Source organism: Cuculus canorus, chromosome 13 (assembly GCF_017976375.1).
Source record: "Cuculus canorus isolate bCucCan1 chromosome 13, bCucCan1.pri, whole genome shotgun sequence".
In the NCBI taxonomy this organism is placed as follows: domain Eukaryota; kingdom Metazoa; phylum Chordata; class Aves; order Cuculiformes; family Cuculidae; genus Cuculus; species Cuculus canorus.
The window spans coordinates 15,022,216-15,036,267 of NC_071413.1; the positions used below are offsets into that span (position 1 = coordinate 15,022,216).

Below are 14,052 nucleotides of genomic sequence, written 5' to 3' on the forward strand. Positions count from 1 at the left end.
TTTATTAAGGCAACTCTTAGAAATGACTGTGATTTTTTGCTGATGGGGAAAAGCTGAAAAAAACGAGATGTAATTTCAAAGCCTAACCATTAGGGGAAAGTTGTTCGCTGTAACTCAAGTGCTGTTGGAACCATACATGAAAGGATGAGAAGGCATAAATACAAAGCTACTTGCTTACAAAAAAAGGTTCATTCATGTAGGAAGCTCCGTAACTCCTCTTTCCCTTTTGAACTTAAATGCTCCTTCCCATGGTATTCACCCAACAGCCATGCATACAGCTGCTGTTTTCAGTTGTCAGTGGAACCGTATGGTCAGCAAAAGCTCCTGCTAGTGCCTTCCCTTTGAACCCCTCAGCCCACCCTTTTAAATCCTTGTCTCTATGTGAGACTATTGAGTTCATGGATGATGAGGTGCAATTAGCAAAATACCTTGATATTAGCGTAAATCAAAGAACTGCCAATATCAACTGTTTACAAACAAATATCAAAACTCTACAAGTAAACACTAAACACAACAGCAGAGTATTTTCTTTTCATTAACAGCCCTATTTAGTAACAAGAGTCCTATCTGGAAAACCTTCATTTAGTACCATTCAGTGGAAAGCCGTGACACACACCTCAGAGGAACTGAGATGGCTGGACTCATGTTTTAGAAACTGGTTTGGGACACTTGGCCAGAACACAGTTTGCATTCATGCATAATTGCCAGCTTCCCATCTTAAGAAGTTGTGAGCCAACCCCCTAGATTAAGGGAATTCAGTTGAAAAACTATTCTGCTTGTAATAACATCTCAAAGCTGGCAATATCATGAATGAAACAATCGAAAGATTGTCCATGACAATGGTCATATTTACACCAAGATTTCAGACTAAGGCAGCTGCACCAGCAGACCAAACCCCCAGTGCAAGCAAACCCCTGAATTTTGTACAGTTTCCCTGACATCAGTCATTGAGGATAATTTCTATTTGCTGAATCTGCCTGGTTATCTCTTACCCCACAAACCCAAAGGTGACACCCCGTGCCTGCTGGTGGCAAAGATTCAAGCTGGTTTTAAAACCAAACAAGCCACAAGAATCTTATTCAGAGCTCTGCATGCATGTTCTGCACAGCCCAGGGAGGGAGCAACGCTCAGAGCAAGTATGGGTGAGCCCTCTGTACACAGATCTACAGTTAGCGTAGCCTAAGCAGGAGAAGAACAAGAAGCCTAACTCGGCTGCACTGGTCGACAAAGAGTCTGCCTCAAAATCTGTGATCAAAATGTTTACTGTAAGGCACCAGCCAGGAATGTAACCACATATGACTAAAGCAGGTTATTATGTCTGTGGAAAAAAAAAAATAGGCTAAAAATTGTAGAAATACTTATCCAGGAAAATAAAGTTTAGGATTTTATTTATTTATATTATTTAAAATGTAAGTGGGACACTTCACCTTCAAGATTAAGTCAGATTTTACTTTCTTCTGCTTTCTGGTATAACTAAATGCTTTCATATATGCAAATGAGGAGAAAATGTGGCCTCTTTCAGCAGTAATAAGTATCTGCCTGTTGCTACCTTAAAATCACAGCAATCACATCTGGTAACTGCCCTTTTCTCATGTTTCCACTAGTTTTCAGACTTCCTCTTGTGGTAGCTTGAGACTGCGCATCTGGATGTTTTAAACATACAAAGGAATTGCTAGAGCAAGCAAAAGAGAAAACGGTGCAGAGAGTTAAGATGTGCCGATAAGCAACCGGTGCACTGTGCAGCTAAAGGAGCTGACAGGCAGTTAGGAAAAATCTTTTTCCAAAGAAGAGAGCACAAATTTAGGCAGAATGAAGACTCCCATTGTCTGTGGCTTCATTTTTAAAGTACTATTAATCCAAGTATATCTTCTTAACAAAACTTTAGCTGCACCATCACCAATCATTAAGTTTCCTGGAGACAGCACTCCCAAAACAGACAAAGAACTAGCAGTGGTAAGTGTTGGTTTCATCTTTGCTTCAGATTTATACTGTTGTTTCATAAGCAGATGTTTCTTTCGCGTTTCAGCTGAAGCTAAGGAATGACTGTAGCATTCTCTCCCCAGAGTCTCTGGAAGTGCTAGCTAGCTAGCAAGGGTATCAGCTTTCAAAAGTTAAAACTAGAGCCAAGTAATGTTTCCTCTCTTAAAATTTTTAAAGCCAGCAAAGAAAATCTTTTCTTTTTTTTTCCTCGAGTCTGAACATACAAATAATTTCATCAAATCATCACAACTATGATCAAAAGATTGCAACAGGAAGAGGTGTGAAGGACAAATAAAAGATATCTTTTTTTTTTTACTTAAATCAAGTAGAAGTGAGGGCTGTCAAGACTCCCTTAATGCATGTATCACAGCTTTCAGAAGTTTGTTTTCCAGATTGTTTACTGTATGTTACATAAACACAGCTTTAAGGGACAATTACCATTGAAAGCTGGTTCGAGTTTCAGAAGCCATTGTGACTAGTTTCAACTTCGAAAAACAATCTCATCAGAGGATTAAAGAAATATTTTTTTCCAAATTGGATCTGGAACAAAAAAAAGGAGTTTGGATTTCTGTGACGTTAGCAAATTATAGCTATAATTCTACAGCATTTTAGTCTAACCTTATTTTAGCCCTGTGGACCTTCATAAAAATGACATTATGGGGGAGTGCATTTAAGGGGAGATTGAGATGGATTAGCCTTATTTTAGCATGTAAATTATAGACATTTCTCTTCTTCAGAAATAAGCCCATTTTAAGGAAGATTGAGATAAATTATTCTTATTTCAGGACACAGAGGTTTGAAAGTTGGTCACTTTTCTTTAGGAGTTGGTGTGCACCTTGGGAAAGTTTGCCAGGTTATAAAAGATCTTGGGGGAGGGTTGAGAGAGAATTTCCAGGTGGGAGCTCTGGTGGAAAGTTTAGGAAAAACAGACAGACTGACCCCAAAAGAGGACTCCTTTAACAAAACCGATTCAGCCAAGGTTTTGCCTTAGCAGTACTGCAGGCAGGGAATGAGGGGGCAGTGCGTGAGGGAGAGGACAGGGGGGGTCCCATGCATTTAATAGGAACTTAACCACTCTCAAATAAACTGTTTTCTTAGACAGTCGGGCTGTTATTCAATAACAGCAATCCACATCACCCCCCATCTCTGTTTCTTTCAAACGACCTATTTACTATGTGTACTCAGGGAAATCACAAGCTGGTTTAACACTGCAGCTCTTCTTTGTCTTTCTTGTAGTATTATTGGGTAATACTAACTGGCTGCTTTTCCCTCCCAATCTCCATCGGAACAGCCCCAACACTCAGCGTCAGAACACAAATTGCTATGTTACAGCTGGACCCTGTTTCATTAAAGGGCTGGATCAAAATTCCAGATCGCCACAGCTCCCTGCTGACTCTGGGGAAACTGAAATTTGCAGCCTAGGCCAAGATATGGTTTACAGAGACATTACATTTTCTTCAAGATTCTCTTCTCAAAGAACAGCTGGTTATGTTCATTTCTCATCTTCGTTAAAATCTCCATTTTAGGAAAAACTGAGAAGGATTAGCTTTTTATTTAGAATCCTAGCAAATAAAATTCTTTACCATGTTTCACTTTATATTTTTGGTTGAATATCATACTCGAAAACCTAAAATGGGAAGAGCAACATCCTGTTCCTTCAGTAAACTTCTGATGCATGGTCTATATTATATCATAGTAACTTGCTGGCAGACGCAAGCAGAAGCATAAGGAAACCTATCAAAAGTAGATCAAACTGAAAATTTGGATGAGAACAGGTCCTCCAAACTGGCTTGTTTGATTGTGTTATTAATGCATTTCACACGATTTTTGCCAGGCCCAACTAACCGTAAGTAGACAGAAGCTTAGTGGTGGCAAAGGTGAAACCACTCCGTGTTCATCATTTGCCTGTGCCACAGTCTCAACTGGAGAAATACCACAGCACAAGTTACAAAACTCATAGAAACCAGGCATCCGTTGGGCTTAGTCAGTAGGTGTATGAAGCACCTATGGAGAAAACTGGTCTTGACTAAATCGTTTCTCTGAGTAAGCTCTGAACCCTACAATGTAGGGTAGATGAGAACTTAATGAGGAGGGTGAATAAATCCAGGTTTGATCAACTGCAGTCATCAAATATTGTTGTATTTTGCTGATCTAGTTGTCTTATCCCCAGGCTCCCGGGTGAACTTCAGTCAATTAATTAGATAAATAAACTCAGGTTTCCCTTAGGAATTCTTCCTGGCACAAGAACTTCTATGTGTAGCCATTTTGTCAAACATATTGTAATCCTCAGTTAGAAGTAGTACACTCTTATATTTCTGATACATTTTTGGCAAACACACATTTAACTTATTTAGGGTGATTTCGTGCCTTGGATGTGTAGTTAACATATTTTGGACACAAAACCTGGAAGATTCTTCTTCCTCTGCTACAGACCATTTTACTGGAAAGATCAGTAACTTGCAACCTTCCTGCCTAACAGCATCATTGGCAAGAGCATCTCTCATTCTGTGCCACGCTAAAAAACGGTAGATTTGGGTGACCTACCACTTTGCTGGGGAACACCTGCCATTTGACATGGCTGTAGCTTTTCTTTTAAAGCTACGCTTTAAAAGCTGATAATATAATAATAGATGATTATATAATAATAGATGATGATAATATAATAATAGATGATAATATAATAATAATAGATGATAATATAATAATAATATGATATAGATGATAATATAATAATAATATTTCAAACCCAGAACTGAGGGAGGAGGAGGGGGGTTACCCTGAAATCCCTGTGCAAGAGAACCAGAATATTTACTTTACTGGATTAAACCTCCAACTCCACATAGTTTGGTGAAGTTGTTTCTTGTCTCTCTTTTTCATTTGAACAACTATGGTTTTGCAGCAGGTTTCACCACATGCTAGAGCCTGCCAGGCATTCTCTCAGGATTGGTCCCCACACCAGGAAGCTCCTGCCACTCAACACTGAACTTCATGAAAAAAATACTCCATACTAAATTGTTTGTGTCATCTCACTGGTGTATTGCACAGAGGGAAGGGACCATGTAGGGGTAATCAGGATCACAGCTCTTTATCTACATTTTAGTTAAACATAAATGCACAACTTATCAACACACATCTGAAAGACATGGCTGCTTAACTGGAACAATTGCCAGGGAGCAGACTAACCCATTGCTCCTCCAGGATTAGAGGTAGTGGCTAACGACAGACAGACTTTTTCTTTCTAAACTGCACTACACCTGCCAATCGGGTCCTACAGATCAAAAAGAAAGTGGAGGTGACTTGGGTGGGTGTTATTTCAGACGAGAGATTAAAACAATGGGATTTGTGCTGCTTTTTTCATGCTTTATGACCACTGTTTTTCTAAGGAGAGATAATTTTGTGGTCTGTCACCACAGTTAGTTCAGAAAGATCAGTCTGGCCATAATCTGCTAGAGCATTTGATGGAGTTTTATATATGCAGATACTAATTGGATGCGGTGTCCAGGCAACTGAGATATTACCAAAGACCTTCTTCCACAGGTCTTTGCTATGTTTGACTCAAAAGCAAACACACACAACATTCAAACATCTCTATGCGGTTTGAGTAAACTATGGGGTTTTTTCTTTTCAATTAATGTGGTCTCGTTTGTGTGGTTGTTTTGATACCTTAAATGAGTTTCTTAATAATAGTTTTCAAAGGAAAAAAATACACAAAATCTAAAACTGTAAGCAGATTCATACATCATAAAGAAACCAAAAAAACATAAACCCATTTTTACTTTGTAGTTCTACATTAAAGCTCTATGCTCTACTTACCAATAAAACAATTCATTAAGTAAAGGTGATAGTTAAGAGTGGAAATGATTGCTTAATTAGTAATGGTCTGTGATCAAGGATGGTTTGTGTCAATTAAGGAGATTCTGCTGGTCTCTCAGTTATTAATAGTAATTTTGAAAACTTGCAAATTACTGATGGAAAGCTAACATGGAATTACAATGCTTATTTGTAATGATTAACTATTTCTTTTATGAATGTTAAAGTGTTTGTTCTTTGCTTTTTCTTTTTTTTTTTTCCCAGCAATACCTAAATAAATACTATGGGTGCCCAAAGGACAATTGCAATTTATTTGTCCTGAAAGATACGTTGAAGAAAATGCAGAAATTTTTTGGGCTGCCTGAAACTGGAGATTTGGATCAAAATACTATTGAGACAATGAAGAAACCTCGCTGTGGTAACCCAGATGTAGCCAATTACAACTTCTTTCCAAGAAAGCCAAAATGGGAAAAGAATCATATAACATACAGGTACTTACTGGTGACGTTGGGTTTTGCTCACATATAACCATAGTGCTTTTAAGAACCAATCAAACAAGGTACTTATAAGTGGAGTAGCTGCTTAAACGGCTAGACAGGATTTGTTGCATTAGAATTTCTTGTGTTTGGATAACTACCAGATGCTTTAGCAAATACCTTTTGAAATTTCAAACTGTGAATTTTCTGGAATAATCATTTCAAGATCAGCTTTCTGGTTCTGGTTGAAACTAAAGAGATTTTGGGTTTACTCTTTGCTCTGTTGCAAGCACCCTAATGGAACTGGAGCAGGAGTATCTCACCTGCAGGGACCGCAGTGCTTATGGACTGCAGAGAACGTGTAGGAGGAAAAAGTCCTCCGCATTCAGCATTCGTAAAATCATATTTCAGATATATACAGGCACGACTTAAAGCAAACCTATTGCAATAGGTTGGGCATGTTTGAATTTCTTACTCTAACTATGAAGAATTATGGAAGAATTAGCTCTCATTTAAGCCAGTAAGAAAAAAAACCAACCTCACTGCTTTTGGTGTGCCAAGAACAAAGCACCAATGAGAACAAACAGCAGATTTGTCTTAGCTGCTCGACTTGGTCTGCTGCTTCCTCACAAGTTATCACATAAAGCATCCCTCATGCTGTGACTAGATAATAAACACTGAAAAAAACCCATGGCAGCTTTCGCTGCTTGCTGATGTGCTTCTTCTGATTTTTCCTCAATCTCCTTAGGTATAAAGCAGTTTCCCTCACTATACACAGCCCCAACAGTAAAGAACTAGAAATTTGTATTTGCAAGAAGGATAGCTAGCTACCATATAAGATGCAAAATGTCCAATAAAAGTATATGAAGAAGAAAGGAACGCACTGAAGAGTTTGTCCCTTTCCCATGTCAGGGCTGTATCTCCCTCAATATGTGCTTTTATCTCCTATTTCTGGGTATATCCTATTGCCAATGTAACTGACACACTGACAAAGGATTAACATTCAGCTGGAATGAAAAAACATACAGCTAACTACAAAGTTGAGGGAGAAGGGCTGGTTTTCTCTTGTTATTAAAAAGTAAAACAATCCACACTTTAAACTTTCAGAATATCATTGAGCTCTGTATCTGGGAAATAAATGTTGTATATCAAGATGTGCTTGCATGCCCATGTCTAAAGTGACAGTATAACTTGCAAGCAAAGTAGTCCACCAAAACGCAAATCTCAAATCGGAGCCAAAAAACATAAAGTGATTGTCTTGCCAACACCTCAGCTGATGTAAAAGCCTGACTATTTTGTGCAAGGCCCACTACCATGCAGGCTTTACACCATCTGGCTATCTAATTTTCTTCATGTAGCTGCATTAGTTCCAAAGGGAAATAAATAGTAAGCCCCACATCTAAACACACCTCTGAATCAAAGGAAAGTGTCTTGATCTCACACAGAGAGTCTGAACTCCTAACTGGTTTCACTACTGAGTCTACTCAGCATTTTGATCAGTAAACAACAAATACTGGGAAGGGCTTTATGTGTTATTTAACTCTTCCTCTTATAGGATTATAGGCTACACTCCGGATTTGGATCCTGAGACAGTAGATGATGCCTTTGCTAGAGCCTTTCAAGTCTGGAGCGATGTCACACCGCTGAGATTTAACCGAATAAATGATGGAGAAGCAGACATTATGATTAATTTTGGCCGATGGGGTATATTTTTCTATTTTTACATATGTTTTTGGTTCTGTTCTTTTCATTAATCTTTAGCATTGGAATAATCTACTCTCAATAAGTAGTACCCATGAGCCTTTCTGGCAAACCTTGTCCTAGTTTGCACTTGGCTTATACAGGCTAAGATCTAATTTCACTGAGAATTTTTTTGTTCTTTCTTATACATGGGAGAGAGAGAATTATTTATACAATATCCTTATACTGTGTGTATCTTTCAAAAAAAGAATTGCTAGAGGTAACATTTTATTTTTTAATTTACAAATCAGAAATAGAACCAGGGTACAGCTCTTCAGATAATGTGAGCTGGCTTCCTGTCGCAGAAGAGAATGGAATGCCATCATACTGTCTATTTATAGATCCCTACTCAGTTTTCCAGCAATAGTGGCCGAGGTCTTAACATACTGGAGCTTAAAAAAGGATTTGAGACGTCCAATTTTTACTTCATAGCTGGTCTATGTTTTCAGTATAGCAGAATGCAGGCTTTCAATGCATTCTTTGGTCTTTAGGAATTTAAAAATATGGATTGTAAGATGAATTATGGTTTAGGCACAGCTGATGATTGGTGCCTTGGACTATTTTTGTTGTACATGCCTTCTCAATCAATTAAGTTTCCCCTGAAAGAAAGCTTAGAGCTTTTCAGTGTAAACCTGGGGTACTTAAACTTCCTGCAGACAGTCACAGAATTTTTAGTACTAGCGAAGATACTTGTTCAGCCAGACACTCAGGAGGTAGACTTTGGGAGTGAGATGAGCAGTTCAAAGAATAACTGACCTCTTTGTAAAAGCCTCCATTTCAAGCTGGTTTTCTTTGCTTTAGCTACTGATGAGTTGACCTCAAAAGTTTCAGAGATTCTGTACAGAGCTCAAAACTTCAGATCTTCATCCAGGCTGCCTTGGTTGGCAAAAAAAAAAAAAAAAAAAGTCTTACAAAAGCAGAAGTGTTTCTGCTGGGTTTGGTACTTGCTGGTTACAGTCAAATGAGAAACAGTGGGAGAAGAGCTTCTTCCCCATTCATTCATTCTTATCAGTTTACTGCGTGTCACATTCCCAGGAGCTGGGACATCCACAAGGTTTTTCATTTTTAAGCTTTCTCTGAATATAATACATGTCATAATCTTCTAGAACAGCAGACACACTAGTCTACTGAAACGAATGAACTGAACTAGTATTAAGAGACTGACACCGGCCTGAAATCAGTGTAACTGAGTAGAGAATCAGGCCTGTGTATTTCAGCTTCTGCTAAATGGCAAGACATCAGACCAAAAGGCCTGAAATGATGCAACTGAAGATGCTGGCAGCCAGCTTTGATGCACAGGTCAGGGTGGTGGGAAAGCTATGAATACCAGGGTTATGCCCTTGCCAGCTTGCCTTACCCACATGTGGTGTACTTCCAAGAAAAGCCTACAGTGTAATAACAGGAGAGCTACTTAACCTGCTGTTTCCTTGTGAGCTGCCTGAGTCTTAGAGTGATCAATGTGGACGAGGAATAGGCTCATTCACAGGACCCTGAGCACTGAATAGGAGCAAGCTTTCCAGAGGCTGACTACTGAGACACTCAGTGGATTTGCTTTCCTGCTTAAAGTGGTTAGTTTTCTGCACAAAGAAAAGAGCACAGCAGTCTGAGACACAGCAGAAAAGAACAGGCTGCAAAAGGAAATCTGCCTTTAATTTCCAGACTCTGTGTTGGAGTCCAACACGAATTATCTGACAATACCCCTCGTCTACAATGTTTATTTTACAGCTTCTACCAGTCTCTGTTGAGAAATAGCAGTGAGTATGCACTCACACTTCTAATGTACAATATTTCACTGTTCTTCACTGTCTTTAATTCCGTTTCATGATACATATGAGATATACAATAACATGCTGCGATAAATGCAGTACTGATGCCTGAAGTTCTTTGTAAAGACTGGCTTCTCCTCTGGTTCAGTCTTGCCAGCACAACCCATACCAATAAACGCACTCACTAGTGTGCTGTCCTGACAGCTGCTGCTGTCCTGTATGGGAAAGTACAAGATATTCATCATTGGTGTATAGACTCTGCGAGAGATGAGGTCATTAGAAACATCTCTTTTTTTGTCTGCTTCCTCCTGCAGAACATGGTGATGGCTATCCATTTGATGGCAAAGATGGTCTCCTGGCTCACGCCTTTGCACCAGGGCCAGGAATTGGAGGAGACTCCCATTTTGATGATGATGAACTGTGGACTCTTGGAGAGGGGCAAGGTACCTGACTTTCTACTGTTTCAGAACATATGGTCTGCTGGCTGCTGTGTTTTAACGCTCTTTCAGACGCTGCACTAAAGGTTTTCATTGACATGCCAATAAATGTTAGGGGATGAAATTTAATTTATACAATTTAAATTGTTCTCTACAAAATGTTCATGTAATTCTTAAATAAATGTTACCTAGGATTTCTCTTTCTGTTTCCCCACTGTTGCACCTTGAAAAGCTGAGTTAGTGATGTACCTGATGCTACACATCATTCATAAATTGTGGGAAAAGTTCAAAGCCATGACTACGATTTTGAATGCTTCTTTTCTCAGGGACTCAAACTACAATATCTTTATGTTCATTTCTAAGAGGCAGACTGGCCAGTACTCTTCAGCTGACATACCCTTTAAGATAACTTAAGCTGTAGCTCCAGTTGTTAAAAATAGAACCATCCACTTGAATGTGGATTTATATACTCATGGTATCTGTTAAAACCAAATGGAATATAAATCCCACATTCTGATGACTGAAACGAAATAAACATCAAACAAAGATTCTTTAACAGGCAGTTTGCCATACCTTTTAGAAGAAAACAACTGAAGTCCAAATTATATCACCCAAACTAGACAAAAAAGACCAAGTATTAGTAGTCTGGAATCTCTTTCTTTCTGCTTGACCTTTGTCAAAATCATACCACACAGATTTTAATTCTTCTACTGTAAAATAGTTTGGTAAACTTAGAATAAGAGTGCTATCTCTTGTTCCCCTTTCATTTCAAATTCTATATTTCTCAGCTGCCCTCTCACTGAAAAAAAATAATCAGACTTTAATATCAAATAGTCAACTTCCTTCTGTCCGTCTTTCTTAGCAGAGGCACTGACTGGTAGCTGCACTAGGTGGTCTGGGTCTCTGCCTTGGACTAATAACAAATAGGAAGAACCTGTTTTCCATATAAGTGGAAATACCGCAGGAGCATCTACTTAGTTACTACAATTAAAATAAACACCATGGATAAGTGAATTATCTATACATTAACACACATCACAGCACCAGTACTCCAGTCTCTAAATATGATATACTGAAACAAGACCCAGGATCTGGGTGTGTCCTTTCCCCCAGTGCCACAGCAGACCTCATTCAAGCTGAATTGGAAATACCAAAGTGGTTTATGAGGCATGAGGCACGTTCAGCTCATGCCCAAGTGTTGTCTGGAACCTTTCAAACTATACAGAAGAATTTAGACCATATTACCAAAGAAACTAAATCACTAAATGTATTAACAGCAAATTTATTAGTTTGCATTGCCATAGTAACAACAACATATATATTTTTCTGGGCTGATTCTATGCACTGTTCATTATAACACTTCACCATGAGTAATATCCATGTAATTCCTTCAAAATTACCAGTTATTATTTCAGCTATGATCATCTTGCCAATAGAGAGACCAACAGCATATTGAATTTCAAAGTGGAAATTCAGACTACACTTCTATACTAACGTCCTCCAGGAAAAGATGTCCAGAAACTGTATTTTTTATATCACTTAGTGGCTAATTTTACCACTGCATTTGTTCTCTTTATAGTGGTTAGAGTGAAGTATGGAAATGCAGATGGTGAATACTGCAAATTTCCCTTCTGGTTCAATGGCAAGGAATACAACAGCTGCACAGACGCAGGACGCAGCGATGGATTCCTCTGGTGTTCCACAACCAAAGACTTTGATGCAGATGGCAAATATGGCTTTTGTCCCCACGAGTGTAAGTAGATTGTTGTTTCTACTGGGTTTTCCTGGTGAACTGTTCCCTACTCATTTTGCCCTTGGGCTTCTCCTTTTACTTTTTCCCATTTCCAGATGGACAGATCTGGATTTACTACTCTTTAATATCTCCTCAGTATCTAAGCAGAGAGAACTCCCTTAGTGCAGGAGAGTTTGTAACTGATGATGACCCAGGCATTCCTCTAAAAACAAGGACATGCTGCAGTTATTTCTGAAGCAACCTCAGCCCCATATACAAAAAGGCAGCAAGACCATACAGTTTCCAATATAAGATTAGAAACTGTCTGCATGGTTTGCACAGATAATCTGTTTTAGAATGTATCAATCTTCTAGACCTAATGTGATTAAAAATTATTCTTTAATTTCCAGAACCCTAAATGCCCATTATAGATCAGATCTAGACCTGGGATCTACCATGGTGACAGCTATTTATATTACTATAGGGAATGAAACAGCAAAAGCATGAACTTTTAACAGACTGCAATTAATCAAAAATAGTTATTCTTAGTTACATACCTTACATAGTTTCTTTAGCCTAACACTTACTTCAATACATTGTATGTTCACACACACACATCCTTGCACAACCACTTTTTTGTAACACTTTTCATTCTCCTTCATTCCTCACCTTCCCCCAAATCTCCTTCCAGCTGTAAAGGAACAGAATAGGGCTTATTTCCCTAAATTCTCAGAAACAGTCAGAACAAAGCCTGGATTATAAGTAGCTGGACAAACCAAGATCCACATACCCTGACTGATACTTTTGTAACATCCCAAAGTCATATCAGACCAAAAACATAAGCAATGAAGCACTCTCAGAGAGAGTTGGTTCTGGAAGTTGATGTCCCTGGAAATGCTTGCGTCAAGGTTTCTGAAATGGAACAGAAGGATTTCAGCCTTTTGTTCCTGATGTAATTGTTTTGCAAGATCCTTGAACTGTTATGCACAGATGTTTCTTATTAAATTCAGAGCAGCATTATTCAATCGTTATTCCAAGATGCCATTTGCTAAAACCCAGCTAATACATTCGGATAGGGGCGGATTTACATCACAGATTCCGTGTTGGGGGTGACATTCCTAGCTGTCAGTGTTTGTTTCTGCCCCATTTAATTCACTGAAGTTAGTTTCAATTCTTCTGGTTATAGAGCCACATTGCATATTTGGAAGCTTCTTCAAAGCTATGGGTTTGCACCAAGCTTTTCTAAAGTTAATACCAGATCCATACCCTAATTTGGAGACTGATTCAACTATCATTTGCCAAGGCACAAAAGGGGAAAGCAGAGAGTTATCTACGTACTACACAAATCTTACACAGTGCTGAATCTCTTCTTTGCCACAAGATCCTGAACCTCTCTTTACCAAACTCCACTGACACTACGGGAAGTTCAAACCTCTTTAATCCTCTGATATGTAAAATTACTGCTATTTGTACTCTACCTGTACCTCTGCCACTCTGCATACAGTTCTTGTATGCTGCTGCTCGACTGCTCTCCCAGGCAGGACCCACACACAGCTGCAGTTACCTCCACCTTGGAGCTGCGCCACAGGGGTTTTAGCAACCATCCACCCTGAGGTTTCCTCTCATCACAACTGGCTGATTTTTCTGGGAAGAGCTAATAGCACAGATTAGTAACGTCCAGTCTGAATCTGCTCTCACATCAGCGTATCTTCACTGATTTTCAAACTGCTGAACTTACCATGATACAGAACAAGAGTCAAACCCTTTAAGATCCCCTCATGAGTAATTAAAGCTTTTGGGGGAAGTTTTCTGTTGTAGGGGAAAGTAACCTAGTCTCTGTCTTTAACTTTCATTACATTAAAGCAAAGACTTTCCTAGTTAAGACAGGGGAGCGTGATTTGAAAACTTAATAAACCGTTGCTGTTACCATCACATGATTTTACCTCAAACAAAATGAAAAACTGCATTTTGACTGTGAGTCAGAAAGACTCTATGCAAAGTAGCAAGAGACTGACTTTCCATAAGGTTTTTGCAACATAACCACATTTAAACCAATAAAAAAAAAGACTATTAAAACACATAGTTTGCCAGATCCAGAGCTCATGTGGTAA

At 38.8% G+C, this 14,052-nt stretch overlaps 1 protein-coding gene across 1 annotated transcript in view; it reads left to right on the forward strand.

Annotated features, from left to right (window-relative positions):
• The first annotated feature begins 1,616 nt into the window (after positions 1-1,616).
• Positions 1,617-14,052, forward strand: part of MMP2 (matrix metallopeptidase 2) — a 32,567-nt gene continuing 20,131 nt past the window's right edge. Inside the window, exons 1-5 of the mRNA XM_009558089.2 lie at positions 1,617-1,953; positions 6,055-6,281; positions 7,822-7,970; positions 10,087-10,215; positions 11,789-11,962. Coding sequence (XP_009556384.1) covers positions 1,810-1,953; positions 6,055-6,281; positions 7,822-7,970; positions 10,087-10,215; positions 11,789-11,962 — 823 coding nt within the window. The 5' untranslated portion in view covers positions 1,617-1,809. The remainder of the gene's footprint in view (positions 1,954-6,054; positions 6,282-7,821; positions 7,971-10,086; positions 10,216-11,788; positions 11,963-14,052) is intronic.